The sequence below is a fragment of the Myotis nattereri genome (genome assembly GCF_964212035.1).
Source record: "Myotis nattereri genome assembly, chromosome: X".
NCBI lineage: Eukaryota > Metazoa > Chordata > Mammalia > Chiroptera > Vespertilionidae > Myotis > Myotis nattereri.
This window is the reverse complement of record NC_138078.1, coordinates 136,730,440-136,752,627: the sequence shown is the minus strand read 5'-3', so window position 1 is coordinate 136,752,627 and position 22,188 is coordinate 136,730,440. Positions and strand designations below refer to the sequence as shown.

At 41.8% G+C, this 22,188-nt stretch overlaps 1 protein-coding gene across 1 annotated transcript in view; it reads right to left on the bottom strand.

Annotated features, from left to right (window-relative positions):
* Positions 1–354: 354 nt before the first annotated feature.
* TMEM185A (transmembrane protein 185A) overlaps positions 355–22,188 on the bottom strand; it is a 49,177-nt gene continuing 27,343 nt past the window's right edge. The window contains exons 2-7 of the mRNA XM_081115236.1: positions 17,724–17,900; positions 15,403–15,610; positions 7,914–7,997; positions 4,145–4,321; positions 3,443–3,566; positions 355–2,021 (exon numbers count right to left, since the gene is read on the bottom strand). Of these exons, the coding sequence (XP_080971362.1) occupies positions 1,777–2,021; positions 3,443–3,566; positions 4,145–4,321; positions 7,914–7,997; positions 15,403–15,610; positions 17,724–17,900 (1,015 nt within the window). The 3' untranslated portion in view covers positions 355–1,776. The remainder of the gene's footprint in view (positions 2,022–3,442; positions 3,567–4,144; positions 4,322–7,913; positions 7,998–15,402; positions 15,611–17,723; positions 17,901–22,188) is intronic.

Below are 22,188 nucleotides of genomic sequence, written 5' to 3'. Positions count from 1 at the left end.
ACCTGATTTAAATGCTCATTAAACTGCACAGGCAGCTAGAGTGAGCTAGACAGAAATCATAGACCATTATATTTCATAAGCAATACTCAGCCACTAATGTGACCAGGCAATGCCTTGGGACCACCAAATAGCCAATTTCAACTTTAAGATTGTCTTAGAACCACAGTACACTTTTGTAAGGCTCTTGAGCTGTAACAATTGCAGAACTGAGTTCACACTGTACCAGAAGATTCATTAGGGATGTTCACCCACCACCACATATCTCAGCCACTTGTGGCAGCTAGTAGTTTCCTTTCCTCTGGATCAGAACAATTTCAGTGTCCTAGACCATATTTTAAGCAAGAGCCATAAGAGTGCATAGAAAATGAGGAACCAGTTTATTGAACAGCTAAAGGGAGCAAAAATAGTGGGCTGATCTACATTTGTTACACACCAAGCAGGAAAGTCTACATGATTCCAAATGTTTCCCTTCCCCCAAGACAGAACAGCCTGGCTGGAGGCCAGGGAGCAGGTGGAGTTATGTATGTGGTAGACATCAGTAGAGCCCAGTTTATACAAGTTAGCAGATGCCCACCTTAAACCCTCCACACTTTTCCTGGATGAGAATTCCAGTGCTCCCTTTACCCTCCTTTTAAAAAGTGCCCTACTTTTTCCCAGGCAGAAGGCTGCTGCCTATAGGATCTACTTTGACTCGTGGCTTTACCATCAGCTCTTGGAGCAACTGCTTTCCTAGTTAAGAGCATAAGCCCCGCCAGAAGTGTTCTTGTTGAAGGCAGACAGAAAGCCTCAGATCTTCTCATATACACAATTCTACTGGTAGTTCCTAGTCTCAGCAACTTTGTCCAGTGTTCCGGTTTTAAGTCATGCTTGATAGTTTTCTGGCAAGCCAATATTCCCAGACTGTTAGAAAAGCACAGATCATTTCTTGCTTTATTTTGGCTGTTCTGGCAGTAGCAGCTACTATGTATGTGCAGAAATTCAAGGGGAAATGGTGATGTCCTGTTAAGGGGTGGCACCACAGTGGGTGGGACAGGTGGGCCACCTACTTCTACTTCTGCAACAAAAGATGTATGTCTCCAGTACAAGCTTGTAAAAAAATACTTTAACAGAATATACTGTACAGAACTAGGATTTAACATGGTATATTACAATGCTAAAATATTTGTATAAATACTATACAAGCACGGAGTCACTCCATTAATTAGAAAGGGCTCACTCATAGGGCCATTAAAAATTGCTGTCAGCATGCCCAAAGAGAAACTACTTCCACAGCAGGAACACGAACAGTAATGATTGTGTGGATACACACATGGTACCAGAGAGGCTTATTTACAGTTCCTACTGACTACGCCACAACAGGAGAATCTGAGTTAAGCAGAGAGGCTGGCTGGGTTTAAAAATACATTTTCAAATAACACTTTTGATAGGAATTTTAGCACTTTGAAAACCAGCTCTGTAGATGTTACTTCTCTGGCCTAATCAGCCATCGCCAATTGGTCAGAATCAGCTTCATCTCTCCATCTCACAGATGCTCCCTCCATGGCATCCACATCCATTGACACACCCCAAAACCACACCACATGTTCCAGTCACCTGCCACCTGTGTGTCCCATTGTGGTGAGTCACTGGCAGGAATTGAGTGCAAACAAGGCATGAGATGGAAGTACCTGGAGCCCCAGCTCCAGTACCAGTTCTGGGGGATGAACAAAGAGGCAGAGGAAGGTAGAGGAGCGCATGCGTCCCAGTGCGCTTGTGTTCTACCCCATGAAGTGGTGTCTAATCTGGCATTTCAATGTTTAATTTGGGAGGTGGGAGGATGTATTTCCCAGGGCTTTGGGTAATAACTACCCTGGTCTTCTTTCGAAACAGAGGAGCAATTTTAGGAGGTTCAGGAACTGGGGTTTCCTCGGTTTCCTCATTATCTTCATGATGAATATCATAGGAAATGTTTCCATATTCTCTCAAAAATGGGAAGATTTCAAGGAGAAACTGACAGAAATCCTTGCGAATACCAAACCACCCTGAAAAAGAAGAATGCAATTTTCAAATACTAGCCTACACTGAATTTCAAATTACTTTTCCATCCTGAATGAGTTCATCCTGATGTTTTAGAAATGAAGATTGAGCAAATCTAAATACCCACTAAGGACAAGAAGTCAGATCTGAGCTTCATGGTTTTCCAAGTGGGGCTCCCAGACTAGCTGTGATAGTGTCCCTGGGGTCTCGGTAGGGATACAATTTTGGCCCAGCCCAGACTGAATCAGAATCATAAGTTGGGACAGTTTGCTTGCACAGGCCCTCTCAATGATTCTGAGGGGTGCTCCAGTTTGAGTTCTTACTCTAGTGCAAAGGTTCTCAACCTGTGGATCGTGACCCCTTTGGGGGTCGAATTACCCTTTCACAGGGGTCGCCTAAGACCGTCGGAAAACACATATATAATTACATGTTGTTTTTGTGATTAATCACTATGCTTTAATTATGTTCAATTTGTAACAATGAAATTGGGGGTCACCACAACATGAGGAACTGTATTAAAGGGTTGCAGCATTAGGAAAGTTGAGAACCACTGCTAGTGAGCCTCAAATACCTGTGGAGTCTAGACTCTGTAGACATTCTCTAATCTTCCCTATCCAGGATAAACTAATGTATGACAAAGAGTGACATCCAAGGAAAGCATTTCTGTCATCCTCTGGAATCCAGGAGAAGAGCAGGCATATGTCGGTCCGGGCCAAGAAGCAGCCTGAGCTCATGAGGCTACCTCAAAACTGCTTCTTTGAGGTCCACTCTTCCTGTCTGTTTACCACAGGACCATCAGAGTAGTGCTGGATCTCCTGGGGTACAACACCCTCTCTCATTGGCTTCTAGAAGGGCATGTTCAGGGACTACATGCAAAGGAACTTTCAGTCTAGTGAAGAAGGGACCCTTTCCATAGATCACAGCACATAGTGAAGAGGAAAGAGAGCTAGCAGGGCACCACTGACAAGACCTGGTAATGTCAGGAATGACATTGGGGAAAGCGACGAGGAAATAGAACCTAGGAGGAGTCCTGGGAGCCGATGGGCAATGTGGATTTTCCTCTAATCCTGGGATCCCCTGAGAAGGAGGTACCTTGATTCTAATGCTGCAGTGGAGGGAATGGAATCAAACAGGCCACTTGCTAGGGCTAGTCCTACCTCAAACTGCAGTGTACTTCTAGGGAGGCTGTAGTACAGGGCAGGGAAAGCAAGGTTGACAGCATGCCCTTCCCTTGGAAGATTCCAGATTTTCCTCAGCCCTAGCTTTCCCATGCAAGCTCCTTAATTGGTACCCTCAGGCTCATTCATTCTCTCTCTCTCTCTCTCTCTCTCTCTCTCTCTCTCTCTCTCTCACACACACACACACACACACACACACACACACACACACACACACACAAAGGATTTCTGAAATACTGAGTACATACAGTGGTTTCCTCCCTTCTGTCCAAATGTGGTTGCCATCAGAGTAATCAAGGAAAGCCAAAGGGGGACAAATATTGGGATACAGGAGAATGCATTGTGGCCATCCAGTTTGTGAACCAGCAGGATCTAAAGAAAGAAAAAGAGCTGAGGTTCTTGGATACAGCATCTAAAATGGACAATGTCTGAAGCCATAATGCTCCTCCCTCACCAGGTCTCATAAGTGGAAAGTCAGCTCTATGAGAGACCATAGAAGCTCTCTACTTTTTGGAAAAAAAAAATCCATACAGTCTAGTGAGGAAGTATCCAACTGTGGAAAACAAAATCCATCCAGTCTAGTGAGGAAGTATCCAACAACAGGATTGTTATGGGGACTTCTTCCTGCTGCTGGCTTTGAGGAGTCAACGGTGCCCATCCTATAACTTTCTACAGAATCATACATGAAACACAGCATCCAACTTTCTTTCTAGAAGTAGACAAATTGATCCATACAAATGCATCATACCTAGAAAGGTACATTTCTGTCAGTCCCTAGCCCTTCTCAAAGAAACAACTTTCTGATTTTACTGTCATTCTCTTGGTGTACTCTCCAAGAGTTAGCTCATGGTGATATCTAGAAAGAGTGGGTTGCCCTTATAGGTACACAGGGTGCTGTCATAGGAAAGGGTGGTCTCAGAACCTCAGAAATTCTGCTGTCGAAAGCTTACCTCAAATGTAAGAAGAGGCACAACAATGGTCATCCAGCTCAGTGCCATTGTTATGTGTGTCCTGCGCTGTTCTGCAATCACATCCATGGATCGCAGGAACAGGACAGACCACACAATATAATAGAGAACCACCAGGCACAGAAAGGACATGAGAATCCACAGGGGTACACACACAACCTGAGAGAAGGAGAGAAAAAATGTCTTTATAGTATTCTAGTTTCTGCCCTAGAATCTGAGGGAAGGCATAGTCAACCCCTTGCTGGATTACTGTGGTGAAGATAGTGCAAGCACAAACAAGGACAGCCTTACATGCTAGGAATGCTGTGAGGACACACAGGGTGCTCACTGTGGGACCTGCTACCTGCCCTGAAGTGTTCCACCGTGGATCACTCTTGGAGTGAAGAGCTTTGCAGCTGCTTTTCCTAAGGTATGATCTAACTCAGTCTGTACCTGCTCTGCCAACATCATCCTCATGCACACTCACCTCATCTTACCCTAATGTGCCCTCTTCATAGGCCATTTCTCTATCCTTCCAGAGGTACTTTAGCCAAAGACTGGGGAATGTGTGCCCTAGAAGCTTCAGCTGCCCAGGGTGCACAGGTCCTCTGCAAAATTGCACATTGATGCTGGGAGGACTCTGCTACCTGGTCCCTGCCTCCTCTTCCACATGGGTTCTGTGTTTGTTGCTGCCATACCACAAAGACCTTGTTTAATGCCCATACAAGCCCACAGGCTAAGTTCTTGGGGGGGGGGCTTCATGATCTCTCCTCTGCTTGTACTGCCCCCTTGGACATGTCTGTTAGCCCTCTATCTTGTGTTATTAAACAGTAAACTTGTTTTCTTTGGTGTACATTCTATGACTTTTCATGCATGTACATGTAGAATACAGGATAGCTCCTTGACCCCACAAAACTCCCTCATGCTGTCCCCTCACTGTGTCACCTCCTTACCCTACCCATAAACCCTGGCAACCACCGAACTGTTCTCTATCACTACACTTTTGTCTTTTCAAAAACATGCTACAGATTAGCATATAGCATGTCATACTCTGAGATTCCCTTCTTTCAATCAGTGGAATGTCTTTGAAATTCATCCAAGTTGTTGAGTGTATCAATAGGTCGTTCCTTTTCATTGCTGAGTTGTGTTCCACTGGATGGATATACCACAGTCCGTTCATCCAGTCACTCATGGAAGATTTGGGTATTTTCCTACTTTTGCCTATCCCAAATACAGCTGCTATAAACACTTGTGCATGGGTTTTTGTGTGGCTATATATTTTCACTTCCCTGGGGGAAATACCCAGGGTTGGTACTGCTGAGTCACATGGTAACTCCATGTTTAACTTTATAAGAAGTTTTCAAACCGTTTTTCCAGAGTGCCTATACAATTAGGCATTCCCACCCAGTAATGTGTGAGTGTCCATGTCTCTCTGCACTTGATAATTGTGTTACCTTTGCCATTCTGATATGTGTGTGTTGTGGTACCTCATCCTGGTTTTTATTACCTTTCCCTAATGGGCAACAGTGTCCTTTCCACATGCTCATTCAGTATATGCATATCTTTTTTGTGAATGTCCTGTTCAAGTGTTTTATAAATTTTTAAATTAGGTTGTTTGGTTTTTATTTTTTTAAGTTTTAATAGTTCTTTAGAAATTTTGGATACAAATTCTTGGTCAGACCTGTGCTTTGCAAATATTTTCTCTTAGCCTGTGGCCTGTCTTTTCATTAATTTCATTTCGCTTTCAAGCTTCTTTTATGGGCCATGTTATTGGTGTTATTTCCAGGAACTCTTCACCTAACTCCAAGTCCCAAAGATTTTTTCCTATGTTTTCTTCTAACAGTTCTTTGGGTTTACATTTAATTTTTTAGACCAATGACCTGAGTTGTTGTATGATTTTTTAGTCCTCCTGAGTGGAGCTCCTGATCATAGGTTTTACTGTAGAGTCTATGCACAGTCTCTTCCCTGTGATCAGACTCTTAGTGGCATGTTTCCTGTGGGTGAAATATTAGTGGTCCTAACAGCCTCATTTGGTCTCCCTTAATCATTGTGGTAAATGTGCAAGCGGACTACTTCATCTGCTGGGACCTGCACAGGATCGGGCCTAGAAAAATTCTTCTTTTCACCTACAGAAACCATTCACAACTCCTATTCTTTTATTATTTCTTCTGATTTACCTAACACTTAGATTTTGGTCTTACTAAAATTTGTTTCCTCCATATCACAACAGAAAGTCTGAAACCCAATTACTGTTGTCTAGATACAGTACCCTGAAGATGTAGGATGGGTGCCTGGACAATATTTTCTATTATGAATATTTTATCAAAGACTTTGGGCAGAAATGATGAGCCTTGTCTTTAATCAATGTGAAGGCAACATATGTTCCCTTATTTTCTTCCCTGTTGCCAAATGAATAGTTTCTCTATTTTTTTTCTTTTGGTTTTTCTTTTAAAGGTAAACCATGTGAATTAAGAAAATGTCTTGGGGGGGTGAGGGCATGTGCCGGGGGGTAGGGGAGGCTGGGGAAGGTCAATGGGGAAAAAAAGGAGACATATGTACTGCTATTTGTAATACTTTAAACAATAAAATAAAATTAAAAAAAATAAATAAATAAGCTCTATGCCCCCCCTCAAAAAAATGAAAATGTCTTATGTGCAAAAATACACAACCAGCCCTAGCTGGTTTGGCTCAGTAGATAGAGTGTTGGCGTGTGGACTGAAGTGTCCTGGGTTCGATTCTAGTCAAGGGCACATGCCTGGGTTGTGGGCTCGATTCCCAGTAGGGGGTGTGCAGGAGGCAGCCGATCAATGATTCTCTCTCATCATTGATGTTTCCATCTCTCTCTCCCTCTCCTTTCCTCTCTGAAATCAATAAAAATATATTTTTAAAAAATGCACAACAAGCAGAGGGGAATGGGGGCGGGTGGGCGGGAGAGAAACACGGGCATGACCACTTCCCAGAGGCAATGGAGCTCCTCTACCTTTATTCTCATTTTCTTTCTATGCATTAATAATAGAAACCATAGTATATTCTCTAATTTATAGCTTGCCATGTGTGTGTGTGTGTGTGTGTGTGTGTGTGTGTGTATGCATGTGTGAATGTATCCATCCATCCATCAGTCCTTCTATTGATCTATGCACAGTTAATATTAACCAAACACACATTAGTTGAAGCCACAGTTACAAGCATGACTTAGACCTCACCCTTGGCAGGAGTATAAACTGGCACAGCTTTTTTGAAAAGCAAATTGGCAGTTCAGTTTTTATTTCAAAATCTCTAAAAGTTCCCACCCTCTGGTCTATTAATACTGTTTCTGGAGTCTTTCATACAAAAACAATGAATAAATTAGGCAAAACTTTCATGCACAAAAATATATGCTGCAACATGATTTATAATGCTGAAACACTGGTAAGAACCTCAATAGTCAGAAATAAGGGGATGGTTTGGTAAATGCATTTGAAGAATATTTTCCATCAATTAAACTTTAACAGTTATGGTTTTAAAGACCTTTTATTTACATGGGAAAATGTTCATGATACATTAAGACAAAAAAGTAAGATACGAAATTATACATGTGGTATGCTCTCAACTATCATTATGAAACCATAAACCACAAAACAAGAAAAAAATACTCTAAACATCTTATCTCCCAGATTATGAGTTATTATTATTCTATTATGTATGCTTATCTGTCCTTTCTAAGTTTTCTACAATGAACACAAAGTATTTTTATAATGAAAAAGTTTATTTAAAGCTTTAAAATGTTACATACAAGCCAGGGCCAGTGGATGATCTTGTCCAGTCTTAAGGCAATGAATATAAACTGGAGAATGTTGACAGAACACAGGATTTCTAACTAAAAGTCAAGAGAAGAATCAGTTAAACAAAGTAAATACTGCAATTATTTGGCTAACATATTAAAAGGCAATGCAAATTACAATATAGTAAACATTTTTTTTAAGTTGCACTGGGACTGGAAGATTTTCGGCACATAAGAGCACAGCAGTGCTATGACTAGGAGAAACCTGCCCCTGGCTTCCTGCCTTGATCCCTCTGCTTAGAGACTGCCCTGCTCTTTATGCTCCACCAGGCAATGACCTTGTTTCCAGGATCCCTGAGTATAAAGGAAATCTATGGGACTCCCTAAGCTTCCTCCCTGCCCATATCGACAAACACCTCTATTCCTAACCACCCCTGTATTTCCTTCTTGTACCCAGGACTCAGTCCTGCATCTAACCCTTTCTTTCTGGCTCCTTGAGCACCTGTCACATTAAGACATCAATTATAAATACTTTACTGCAGCGGTTCTCAAACTGTGGGTCGCGACCCCTGTGGCGATCGAACGACCCTTTCACAGGGGTCGCCTAAGACCATCCTGCATATCAGATATTTACATTACGATTCATAACAGTAGCAACATTAGTTATGAAGTAGCAATGAAAATAATTTTATGGTTGGGTCACAATATGAGGAACTGTATTTAAAGGGCCAGAAGGTTGAGAACCACTGCTTTACTGCATCTTTAACTCTGCCCATTCCACTGATCTTTCCCAGAAACACAGAAACAAGTTCAACTAATTTCTATTACACACAAAAGGACCCAAAGACCAAAGGAACTCACCCTTCCCTTTATCCATTATATACTCCTAGTTCTAGCTTTCTCTTCCCATGACCATCAAATTTTATGAGACATCAGGGATACTTAAGCCCCATGACCTCCCCTGCCAATCCAAGCTCTACACACTGTGATCTGGCCTCCACCCCAATGACCACCCAAAAACCTCTTTCATCAAGTTGGCCAATAACCTCTGCAGCATCAGACCACTTCAGTTCAAATCTTATTGATCGTCTCTGCAGCATCTGATGTTGCTGACCACCCCTTCCTCCTTCTAAGGCAGCCGTGGGCAAACTACAGCCCGCGGGCCGGATCCGGCTCGTTTGAAATGAATAAAACTATTGAAAAAAAAAGACCGTACCCTTTTATGTAATGATGTTTACTTTGAATTTATATTAGTTCACACAAACACTCCATCCATGCTTTAGTTCCAGCCCTCCGGTCCAGTTTAAGAACCCATTGTGGCCCTCGAGTCAAAAAGTTTGCCCACCCCTGTCTAAGGTCTCAGTGCACAGTCTTGCCCACCTCTTGGTACTCTGACAGTTCTTTTCAGTCTTTTTTCCTCTCCTTAAATGGTGATGCTTCCCAGAGCCTTAAACTTGGTCTTCTCTCTCCACTAGAGACATAGACACAAACACATGTTTTCACTCACTTTCTCTGCCCTAGAGGTTGGGGAGAAATGTCATCCACACCCCTGGTTTGCATTACCTCCAATTGGTTGGTCCTGTAATCTCTGTTTTCAATCTAGTCCTCATGCTATGGCATGGACCCAGCTCTCCTTGAGGCACCTCAGATGAAGCCAGTCCCAAACTGAGTTCATTGTTCCCCAGATCTTTAGCCCTTTACCTTGTCCCACCCCTTTTGATAGCCTCCCATCTCATTGTAAGGTATCACAGTGGCCTAATTACCCAAAGCATGATGCTAGAAAGCGCCCTATATTTCTTTTCCCAGATTCTTCTCTTCAGTCACCACATCCTGTCTTCTCTACTATCCAGACTTTTCTTGAATCTCCTGCCTGCTCTCCATCCCAACTGCTATTGCCTAGTTAGGCCCTCCTCATCCCTAACCTTCCAAAGCAGTCCAACAGCCCTCTGACAAGCTTCCCAGCCTTCAGTCCTGAAGGTCCGCTGGTCCCCATCCAGACTCTCTGCCTTCTGCCTGCAGTGCTCACTGCTCTTCAGTGGCTCACCAGTGCCTACCAAAGTAATATCATATAGGCAATTGGATTTGGGCCAGAGCTTCTCAAAAGTTTTCAGTTCATAGGACATTTAGTGACTCAGAAATTCTTTTGTAGGCTCTGGGCCAAAAAAAGTACCTAATAGTTCCATTTATTTAAGTAATTAGTTCTAAAATTTGTATCTATATACTAAGTAGCCATTAAAAAAATCTCACATAGCTTTTCAGGGGAAGACCTTTGCTTTGCGTATCTGGTTTTTGCTTTCAGTCAAGATTCCAAATAACTTTATTTGGGAAAAGAAGAGGAGCCACCTCACCTTTTTGGCAGCTGATAATGCTTTTTAGGTCCTCTAAAGTGATAGCTATTTTTGGAAGATAAGTAACTGCCCTTTGGAATAAAAAAAAAATGGAACAGGACAGAAATGTAAATTCTCAGTCATAGCTCCAGGTCTATATTAACTGGTAGACTAATAGAATGTTCCATTGGCCAGGTGGCCCATTGAAATTTATAAGTAATTACAAAAGGCACTGAGCATGGGTAGGTCTATTAAGACAGTATGGTCCCAGGACCTAGAAGGACCAGGGAACTTTTCAGAATGTTTAAGGCAAAAAAAAATTGAAATGGTGCTTAGCCTTTTTCATCCTTAAAGCTGGCTTTCTAATTGCATAGCTTAATGAACAGAAGGCAGAAGCCAATGAGAACCTACATGCCATTTTTAAGGTCCATTTCTAATGTATTTATGAATGATAATAAAGATGACTATATACTTAAAAAAAACCTCACATAAATCGAAATCATTCTTAAATAAGCACAACTAATTGCTAATGGGATAGGTGTGTCTGTTGGGTGCTGAACGATTTCTCAACAATTTCCACCCTTGTTACCTCTTCTCCATACCAATTTTTGCACACTAATACCTTTCATCACAGAAACAGCCAACAATCCAGCTTCTTTTGCGATGTTATCAAAAGAAATGTAATGTGACTAAAACCATAAACTACTTGGAGCTAAGTAGTTCTTATGGTGTCCCCTCAGATATCAGCTATCACTGGTTTTCCCTCAAAAATGTCCACTACCTCATAGTGCCCTGTGAGTTCACTATGGAACCTGGGGTAGCTCAGCACATGCTCTGAGGACTGAAGATCTGGCCCCTACTCAGCCTAATTCCTTTATGCAGCCTCCCTTTTCCCCCAACTACCACAATGTCTTCCTTTCTACTTTGTGTTTCAGGCATATATTTTTTCTTGAGGTAAAATACATACAACATAAAACTTGCCATCTTTTCATTTATATTGTTTTGCAAATATTACCACTATTCATCTCCAAAAACTTTGCAGCTTACAACACTGTGCTCCGGTCATATTGGAGCCACCATAATTCACTCAACATAATAGACTTTCTCCTGCCTCTGCCTTTATATGTTTTGTTATTCCCTCTGCTTAGAAAATACCATCTCCTCCTCCTCCTCTACATACATAGGGCCAATCCTAACTCTTCCTTCACATCTCTGTGTGAGCCTATTCCCAAACAATCCTTAGCAAATGTAGGTACTCCTCCTTCTGGGACACAAGAACCAAGGGGGAGATCAACTCTCCAAATCATGTTTTTTCTTGTAGCAGAAATGCCAAGAGTGTGACTATATGAACGACTGACTTTCTATAACTAACTCTTCATTAGGAAAACACTGTTTTATGCTTAATGCATTCCTAGCCCTCATATATGCTTTTACTTTTAAGAAACAAAGTAACAAATTTTTAGTTTTCTTAAACTTCCTTCTCAGGCTCTAAACAACTTGGTGCTTTTCAACCTAGGTGACAGCTGTTCCCTCGGGAAGGGGCAAGGCCTGTGTAGGGGTACTACTGAATGTCACAAGGACTAGGGGAAGAGGTCCTGCAATGCATAGGACATTCCTGTTCAACAAAACATTTCCTATCCAGAAGGCCAACTGCGTACCCCATCCGCCACTGAGAAATACTGAGCCAAATAAGCAATATCTGGAATATTTTAGCTCAGTGATTTTATTTAATGTAATCTTTTGCAAGTGGTTTTTAAAGCTTGGTTTTACTTCGTTTGCTCTGGTAATAGAAAAATGTGCAAAGCGAGAGAGGCATAATGTAGAAAGGTAGTATTACTGGGTAGGAATGGTGCCTTTAACCAATATAGAGAATACATATTTGGGTGAAGCTGGATATGGAGTCTGGAGCTAGAGGAGAAATCTGAGTTTAGAAATATGAATTTAGGATCTGACAGCACATAAGTGGCAGTGGAAATAAGAAGTCAACACATGCTATTCAGATGAAGTATACACAGTGAGGACAGAAAATACCCAAGACTAGAACACTAAGAAACAGCAGTGGAGGTGGCCGAATGATCAAAGGACCAGGAATGTCTGGAGCTGCAGAGTGGATGGTGGCCAGAAAAAAAACGAAGTGAGGATTTGACCAGAGGGTGTTCAGTGCCAGTTTTAGGGTATGCAGGAGCTGAGTAGGGAGTGCAAGGTTAGAACAGAATTGTTTCAGGGAGCCTTTTTGCAAATGGAAGGAAAAAGCACAATAGCCAGAGGACTGAGAAGGTTTTGCTGCTGTCATTTTGTTTTCTCATTCAGATGAGAGACCAAAGTTACCAGAGAGATTATGGATAAGATCAGGAGCAAATGCTTAGAGGAATATGAAGGGGAGAAGTGCTGAAGCACAAGTATGACTGGCCTGCCCCAGGAGAGAGGATGAACTGGACAGTCAGGGAAGAGAGAGAACAGACAAAGGTCTCCAATGACTCCTGGGGAACAGGGGGTAGGGAGGGGTGCCATACAGAGATGGCCAGGTAACAGGTTGCAGGGAAGAAAGGAAGATTTTGCTTAGAGCTTCTCAACCTTGCTCAAATAACTGTTTCCTCAGGAGTCTTTTTAGACATTTTTTTTCTTAATCATTCACCCTCCTGAAATTTTAATACTGATGGCAAGCAGCCACAGGGGGAAGTGAAGAGAAGTGGCTGGACTGGTCCATCTTGGGGAAGTAAGTAGAGGGTAAAAGTCGGCCTTCAGGGGTACTCTGCCTCCACAGTCCACCCAGCACCAGAGGAATCACTCTCCATGTTCAAGATCAAGCTCTTCCTGGTGATTAGGGTCCTGTTACCTCTATTTGTCACAGACCCACATTCCATCACTCTCCCTCTCCATAGGCACCTTCTTCTCCAGGTTCACACATCCTAAGTAAGCCACTCTCCAGCCTCCTTCCAACCCAACTGCCATCTCCTTCTTCCACTTTTTACCCACAAAGCTCAAAACAAAGTGTCCATAGTGTCCAATTCTCCCCTTAACCAATCTGTATAGGGCTTTGGACCCACAGCTTCTATGCACTTTGGTTAATATGAACTGAAATGTGATCCTGATCCTGCCCTGAATGAGTCCTTAAAATAAAACTTCCTATCTAATAACAGAGAAACATGGTAATTAACCATAACTTGGCTACCCTTCCCATTGGCTAATCAGCGAGATATGCAAATTAACTGCCAACCAAGATGGCGGCTGGCAGCCAGGCAGCTGAAGCAAACAGGAGGCTTGCTTGCTCCAGTGATGGAGGAAGCCAAGGTTCCCCGCCTGTCGCTGCCAGCCTCTGAGCTTGCACTCTAAGAAAGAATGTTGCAATTATAGAAGCTAAACATCACAGGAACCTGCTTTCAGCCAGCTGGGCCTCAGAGCTGGAGCTGAAACAGTGTTTCAATTATAGAACCCAAACAAACCCAGATCAGCAGCCAAGGTCTCAGAGCTGGAGCCGAGCCTCAGAGCTAAAGCTGGCTCTCAGTTCCAGTGATAGCCATAGAAGGTAAATAAATCCCAGAATAAAAAAAAGAAAAGAAAAAATGGAGAGGTTGGGAGCTTCAGTCACCCACCAGCCTGAAAATGGTCCTCAGCCCCTCACCCAGACTGGCCAGGCACCCAAACGGGACCCCCACCCTGAAGGGGGTGTGACCAGCTACAAACAGCCATCATCCCCTCATCCAGGCTGGCCAGGCACCCCAGTGGGGACCCCAACCCTGATCCGGGACACCCTTCAGGGCAAACCAGCTGGCCCCCACACGTGCACCAGGCCACTATCCTATATAGTAAAAGGGTAATATGCCTCCCAGCACCGGGATCAGCAGAGCAGCAAGGCCTCCTAGCACCAGGATCAGCTGAGCAGTGAGGCCTCACTGCCCCGGTGTCAAGCAGAGCTGCGAGGCCTCCCAGCACCAGGATCAGCGGAGCCGCGCGAGGCCTCCTGGCCCCTGGAGCAGCATGACAGGGGGCAGCACCCAAACCCCCTGATCGCCCTGTGGCTCTGTGTGTGACAGGGTGTGGGGCCACAACCTCCCTATCCACCTTGCTCTCTTTGTGACAGGGGAAGGCACCCCAACCCCCTGATTGGCCCTGCTCTGTGCCTGATAGGGGGGAGCTCCCCAAACCCCTGATCGGCCCTGCTCTGTGTGTGACAGGGTGCGGTGCCCCAACCCCCCTATGGGCCCTGCTCTGTGTGTGACAGGGTAGAGCTGCAACCTCCCCATCAGCCCTGCCCTGAGTGTGACAGGGGGGAGTGCCCCAACCCCCTGATCGGCCCTGCTCTGTGGGTGATAGGGGGTGGTGCCCCAACTCTCCTATCGGCCCTGCTCTGTGCATGACAGTGGGGAGCTCCCCAACCCCTGATCGGCCCTGCTCTGTGCATGACAGGGGGGAGCTCCCCAACCCCCTGATCGGCCCTGCTCTGTGTGCTTGGCCCTGCTCTGTGCGGGACAAGGGGGAGCTCCCCAACCTCCCTGATCGGCCCTGCTCTGTGTGTGGCAGGGGGTGGCGCCGCAACCTCCCCATCAACCCTGCCTTGAGTGTGACAGGGGGCAGTGCCCCAACCCCCTAATCGGCCCTACCCTGAGAGTGACTGGGGGTGGCATCACAACCTCCTGATCCGCCCTGCTCTGTGCATGAAAGGGTGTGGCACCCCAATTCCCCAATTGGCCCTGCTCTGAGCCCGACCAGGGGCTGCACCTAGGGATTGGGCCTGCCCTCTGCCACCTGGGAGAGGGCCTAAGCCAGCAGGTCATTATCTCCTGAAGGGTCCCAGACTATGGGAGGGCACAAGTGGGGCTGAGGGACAAACCCCTCCCCCGCCCCCCCCCCCGCCAGTGCACAAATTTTTGAGCACCGGGCCTCTAGTATATTTATATTTATATTTATAGCTACAACTACATCTACATCTATCCTATTGGTTTTGTTTCTTATGAGAAGCCTGACTGAAACAGGTAGATAGGCAAAGCTGGACGAAAGCTAATGACCTGGGTGAAAAATCAGTGTTTTAATTCAAGAAAATACAATGTGATTATTTCCCTGGTCTCTTGTTTCCTAATATACTGTGATCTAGAGTTAATGATCAATCTCTCCCTAACAAAGGGTAAAAATTTACATTACAATAACTAATCATTCTTAAATATAAGAAATCTTACCTCCAGTGACCTGTCATGTCGAAAGCCCCAAACACAAGCTGCAACAGACACCGGGGAAACAAAGAATAGCGGCATGAAGACCAGAAGCCAGAAATGGCTGCCTCGCTCAATCCTGTCACAGACCAGCACTTCAAACATCAACAGGAGTAAGTGGATGCCCACTGCAATTAGCATGGCTTTAAATTCCACACATGTTTCTCCTTCTGCTCTAAAAAGGGACAGAAGAAGAAGAAGAACACCCTCAGTTCAGAGTCTCCATAATAAGCAAGTATTCCAGGGAAAATACCAACTTATGTTGATAATGTAAGTTGTATTTGTAAATTTGACAAAAAGCAAAGGAAATATCAGGCAGAAAGCTAACTTAAACTTGATATTTAATAGTCGATCTTTCAAAAATAGAATTGCTGCATAAGAAATAAACATTATAACCAAACCAGACTTAAAGTTTTAACTATATAAGGATATTATCAGAAGTAACAGCACAGTTATTATTTCCCTGACAAGGCACAAAACACTTTTATTCATAATTTTAAACTACTTGCAAGATTATTCAAGCTGATTGCATCTATTGCTAAAAACTGACAAATATTCCTTAAATTTTATGATTCTCATTTCTTAATGAATTAAAAATCATGTACATCACATTTCATGCAATGCTATAAAAACAACTCTAGCTTTATGAACAAATGTGGGTTATATTTCAAGAAAATACATTAACTATGGTTAGGTGCTATTTTAAAATGCAAGTAAAAAGTATTAATGCCTTTTTATTTTCCTTTCTATTCCAATAGGATGAATTAACACCTGCAGATGAAAGAGAGAAGAGCAAAAGAGTTAAAACTGTTCTTAAACAAAATCAGTTTAATTAGCTGTCTAAATATCATGCATGAACTTACCAGATGAAAAACAGAAAAATAATAAGGCCACTAATCAGGAAAATGCTTCATAATACATTTGGAAGGCCTACAATGTTTCATTCAAAATATGGATGAACATTTATGAAGTATCTTGATGATGATAAATACAACTGAGTTTAGGACACAGAGAAAATAAAGTTATTTCTATAAGACCCAACAATGTTTCCTTGACTATTGTTGACAATAGAACAACCACATCTGTATACTGAGTACATTAAACTACACACATACAATTCATTTCCTTCCTCTAAAAATATTAAATTGAATGAAGATGGAAAAGCTCAAATAGTTTCTAAATATCAATTAGTGGAACCCAACATGATCGGTGATTTAACTTTTTATTTTTGTAGTAGTAAATATAGATATTGGAAAGTATCTTGTTAGAAAAAAAATTGCAGCCACACAAATAATCTGGAAAAAAACTGACCCCAATAACATTAAAACAACTACACTTGAATGTTCCCCATCTACCAAGGCTCTTTGTGTGGCTATGTTTAAGTTCTTGGACATGTACGTGGCAACATGTTTTATATAATCTAAATCTTATTTTAATGTCAATAACCAAGAATTAAACAAGTTGAGATGTCACAATGTCTACACTTTTCTCACACTAGCAGCTGCATGTGTTCTTCCCCTACAGGGCATTCCTTCACTTCACACCATCCTGGTGAGGTTCAGAATAGCCCTCCTCTCAATTCCCCCTTTTTATCCTTTCTGAAGTTCCAGTATCTACAAAGGAGAAAAGAGAGACTCTAACAGGCCCCAGCAGGCTACACGTTGGAGTGAGTCAAGTCCAGGCACTTGAATCAGCTGAGCCATCCAAGAAGAAAGGCACAGAAGACCTGAAGGTAAAGGTCACAGACCTGCCCAGCCCCCAAAGGTTCTGCTCTCTTGCACAGCATCTGGGCCTCATCTCTCCAGGGACTCACTGTTTCCTGGCCAAACTACCTCCCCTACATTGATTACAGTCCTAAAACCCCTGGACTAAGAGATTGAACAAGGAGAGCCCCAGTTCCATGACTGAATTGGAGAAGGATATATCCCTGATGATCAGAGCTAGAACTTTGGTTTGTAGAACTGCTCCTACAAATATGGTGGTTTCATACTTCCTAGTCTAGCATGGCTATAACAGTTCTATATTTGGCATGAACTTTAGATCACATAGACTTTTGTAGGCTAGCTAGGAAATGAACCACCCAAAATAACACTGCTTTTGCAAGAAAAATGCATGTTGAATGCCTTAATTTTTAAAAACGTAAGACTAGAACTCAGTGTGCTTGTTTAATAGTTCTAATAAAACATTGAATAGGTAGAAAATAAAATAGTCTTTACTTTATTCAAAGTGAAAAACAAAATATTGCTCCCTCAGGATAGAGACCGATGGGTTTTATAAAGCAGTATTACCGATACTGGGGATTTCGTGCCCAGACTCCAGTTCCAACGGAGGCTCCAACAATGACCATTAACTTCCACAGCCATATTGGTGCAAAGACAGCCCAGTAACTCCACTGAATGATGCCATCCAGGCGAAGGGCCAGTAGCACAGAGAATAGCAGCAGACATGCATAGATGAGGAATTTACTAGGAGAAAAGTAAAATTATTAAAGATGATTCACATTTACAAATATGTAATACTAAAATGGGGAATAATAACAGCGGTATTTTTTAGCACATGAAAAGAATCACTAATTCAATAATCATTTATTGAAAAGTTCTATGTAGAAGACATACTATGTTAAGAGATAAGAAAAATATAAAGAAGACTAAAATCAGTTCCCTGATTTCCAGGGCTTCCTGTAAGAGGGAGTCCATACAGAAACATATAATTGTAATACAGCATGATATGTGCCATAATGGTGCTATGGAGCAGGGTGTGATGGGAGCCCACAAGAAAAAATATGGGCACTGGGAAGCAGGGGTGATGACGCTGGAACTGGTTCCTGAGGATACGTGGAAAGCTGCCAGGCAGGAAAGAATGTGAAATTAGGAAGCATTCCAAGACAAAGGAACTAGCCATACCAAGACACAGAGTCTGGGAAAGAATGACATGTTTAGGAATGGTCAAGTTCTGTCAAAGACTAATTCTTTGATTCTATTTTTAAAAAGGCTACCATCTCATAAATGCATAACCCATGGACATAGACAATAGGGTGGTGAAGGTCTGGGGTCGGGGGCAAGGGCAGGCTAGAATGAGTCAATGAAGGAAAAAGGGGGCATATGTAATACTTTCAACAATAAAGATTTCATTTAATTTAAAAATAAATTTTAAAAGGCTGCCTTCTGTCATGTTCACATACAGTAACATTTTAGTACATGTATTATACTTTCTTTTTAAATATATTTTATTGATTTTTCACAGAGAAGAAGGGAGAGAGAAAGAGAGCTAGAAACATCGATGAGAGAGAAACATCGATCAGCTGCCTCCTGCACATCTCCCACTGGGGATGTGCACGCAACCCAAGTACATGCCCTTGACCGGAATCGAACCTGGGACCTCTCAGTCCAGAGGCCGACGCTCTATCCACTGAGCCAAACCGGTCTCGGCTATTATACTTTTAATGACTGAATAAATTTCTCTCTCTTTTTCTCTCTTTTTCCATATAAAAGGAACTTCCTGAGGAGTATATCCTTAAAATATTAATTAGAAATTACATTGTTGAGGACTTCTATTTTTTATGTAATAAGAGGTATGGGGTTTTCCTTCCCACCTTAAACAGGAAACTAGGCAAAATATAAGAAAAAACAGTTTTCAGATACTGGACAACAGACAGTGAAGGACCTTGATGGCAGAAGGAAAGAAAGAAAACAAAGAAGATAAACAAACTCTATTATTGTCCCAGCTTACTGTCTGGAGGCAGTTTCTAGGCTGTAGCAGAAAGTAGTAATTAAAACCCAACCCAATGAGCAATTACATTAAATGTAAATGATGTAAATAACAATTAAAAGTCAAAGACTGTCAGATTGGATTTAAAAAGCAAGACAACTGTATGCTATCAATAAGAAACACACTTTATCTATAAAGTCACATATAGACTAAAAAAAAAAAAACACACAGAAAAAGTTATATGTGGGAAACTGATATAGGGTTAAGCCTCGGACTGACCTGCTGGCAAAGTCACAAACAAGCCCAGCTTAGAGGGCACAGTCCTCTTAGCATAATTAGGCTTGACCTTATAACACTCCCTAGATCTTATCTGGGAAGCTAAGGGGCTGAGGAAGTGCAGGAAGTATAACCATGGTGTAAACAAGTGAAACTCACAAGAAAAGTGTAACTTTGGTAACCACTACCTTGTTTACCCCTCACTATAAAAAGCTTGGTGAGGCCTGAGCACAGTGGAAGTCCTTCCTCTTGAGTTGGACTTGCCCGCCTGGTCCCCCAATATTCCCAAATTATTCTCGTGTCTTTTCTATTTCATTTGTTGTGCGGCTCCTCTTCCAGACCCGAACCCTGAACCAAGCAGGACGTGGAGGGGAACACTTACGACATCTGGCGCCCGACGGGGACTCTGGAAGTGAAGGCAAAAGTGAGGAACAAAGAATTCACCGTAAAGGTAGGAAAATTCACCGTAAAGGTGAGGGGTTATTTCACCGCACACAAACGGCCACAATCAGCTACAGTAGTCCGGAGCTGTAGGCGGTGTGGGAACGTTTTCTCAACCAGGCTAATGGGGCAGGTTTCGGCTTTAAAAAAGTAGATTGGGCTTTTTTTTTTTTTTAAAAAAAAAGTAAGAAACTTTATTATAGACTTTTGAGTTGTATGTTTAAGGAGTTAAAAGTTTCAGAACGTAATCTCTTATAGTTTTTGCATGTTGTTACAGAACATAACTTTTGTTTTCTTGAAAAAGGTACATTAGATATTGAATGCTTGCAAAAAAGTTAGAACTTGAAAAAAGGTCAGCAGCAGGGAAAAACTTGCCTCCAAAAACTGTTTTTCCTTGTGAAACACAGTATTTCATTTACTAGAGCCTTTGAGAGAGGCCAAGGAGTATAAATCTCCTCCCCTTGCACCCTCCACTCCTAAAGAGGAGCAGAAAGAAAAGAAAAAAATGGGAGGAATGGCTTTCATGGCTCCCTCCACCTCCATGTCCTAATCCTGAAATGTTTGCTTCTCTGTTAATAGAATCACCTGTGTAAAAACGCCAAATTATAAAGAAATTAGAATATTAAAAGGTACTCTTTTAAATCAGGCAGAAAGAAAAAAGAGTGCCATGGTCATCTTAATGTGGTTTCTTGTTCAAATTAAAATCTTAATTTGTATTTGGAATCTAAAATATGTAATAAGAAATGAAATTCCGCTACCGAGTCCGCCTCTGGTGTGGAGAGATTCAAAGGTGGCAGGAGAGGGCAGAGCTATAAGTTCTCCCACAATGAGATTACTTAATGTATTGTTTAAAAATTACCGGAGAACATGTCGGGAAGTGCAAAGTTTGGCCAAGATAACCTTGGGTGCTAGCCATAACTTTGGAAAGCGAAAAAGGAAAAAATTTAAAATGTCTTTTTCTATTAAGCATGACTTTGGGAAAAATATGCCATCTGAGTCATTTGCTGAAACTTCCCCCAAAGCAGGATGTGGGGAAAGCGAAGAAGGGAGCACATGGCGATCCAATATGGATGCCTCCTCCCCAAGTATTCTAATTTAAACTCTTCTCGTGATTGAAAAGTTTTACAAAATTTAAAAAAATGCATCTGGGATTTCTGTGCACGTGTAAAGAGAAACTGGCTTGGAACTAAGGCACGCATCGTCCGATTTTGGACATTTAGATAGAGTTTTGAGCTTAAATCTCTTTCCAAATGTACAGAATAAAACCCAAGACTGATTATTTCCCAAGAAAAATGGCAAATTTTACCCAAGGGAAAAAAGATGCTGGCTAGATCCTAGCAACAAGATTGGTATATTTCCATAACAAAGAACAGTTTTTAAATGCTAATGAAGGGTGTTAAAAAGTTAACTTCAAGGCCAAAAAGAAAATTCAGTAAAATTGTCTCTGTTACAAAAATTTGCTAAAGAGTATGCCTTAAAATAATAATTTGGATTTGAATCTCAAGAATTATTGAACTATATTAATTATAAAAATATAAGTATCCCAGGTAAAGGACGGTTATGCCCTTTAATTAAGGCTGGCTTCCCAAGGCAATTTCTAATGGAGGAAGGGCTAGCCTCCCTTTTCCCAACAGAACAAGCAGGTAGACCAAAAATTTCCTGCCAGTGGCAACTTATAAAGACAGGCTTGCTTTCCAGTTTCCCATCCTTGGGAGCAATGGCAGCCTAGGGCTTTGGGAGTTTGCTAAATTGCTAAATCTGCCTCATGAAAAATCTAGAGGACAGAATTAAATCTGTTGGTTGATTATGTCTTGCATTTTTGAAGTTTATTCTTAAAAATGTTATTGATTGAGAAATGCTAAATATTTAACTTGCAAGCTAAGAATTTAAAGTTCTGGTTAAATAAATTGGGAGAAATCATATAATTATAGTAAAATTTCAACATTTGTCTAATTGAAAAAAGAGGGTAAATTCTGTGATCCCAACCAAAATTTTTATATGCTAAGATCAGTTTTAATTTAATTGATATCTCTTAATAATTATAAAAGGTATATAATCTTTAAGTCATATATACACATATATATTTGATGGTCTTTCAAGTTGGATTTCACAACCATAACCAAGGAATGACTTTGGGACATTTCATGGGCCCTGGAATGCTTTCAAAAGTTTATTTTCTCTTCTTAAACGATTTTTAATAAAGCCAATTTAATATACTTGAAATCACATGGAAAGATTTATCAAATATAAATTAATAAATATATTTTAAGTTTTTGCCTCCAAGAAAGGGCAAAACAAGTTATTTTGTTGGATATTTCTTAAAATGCA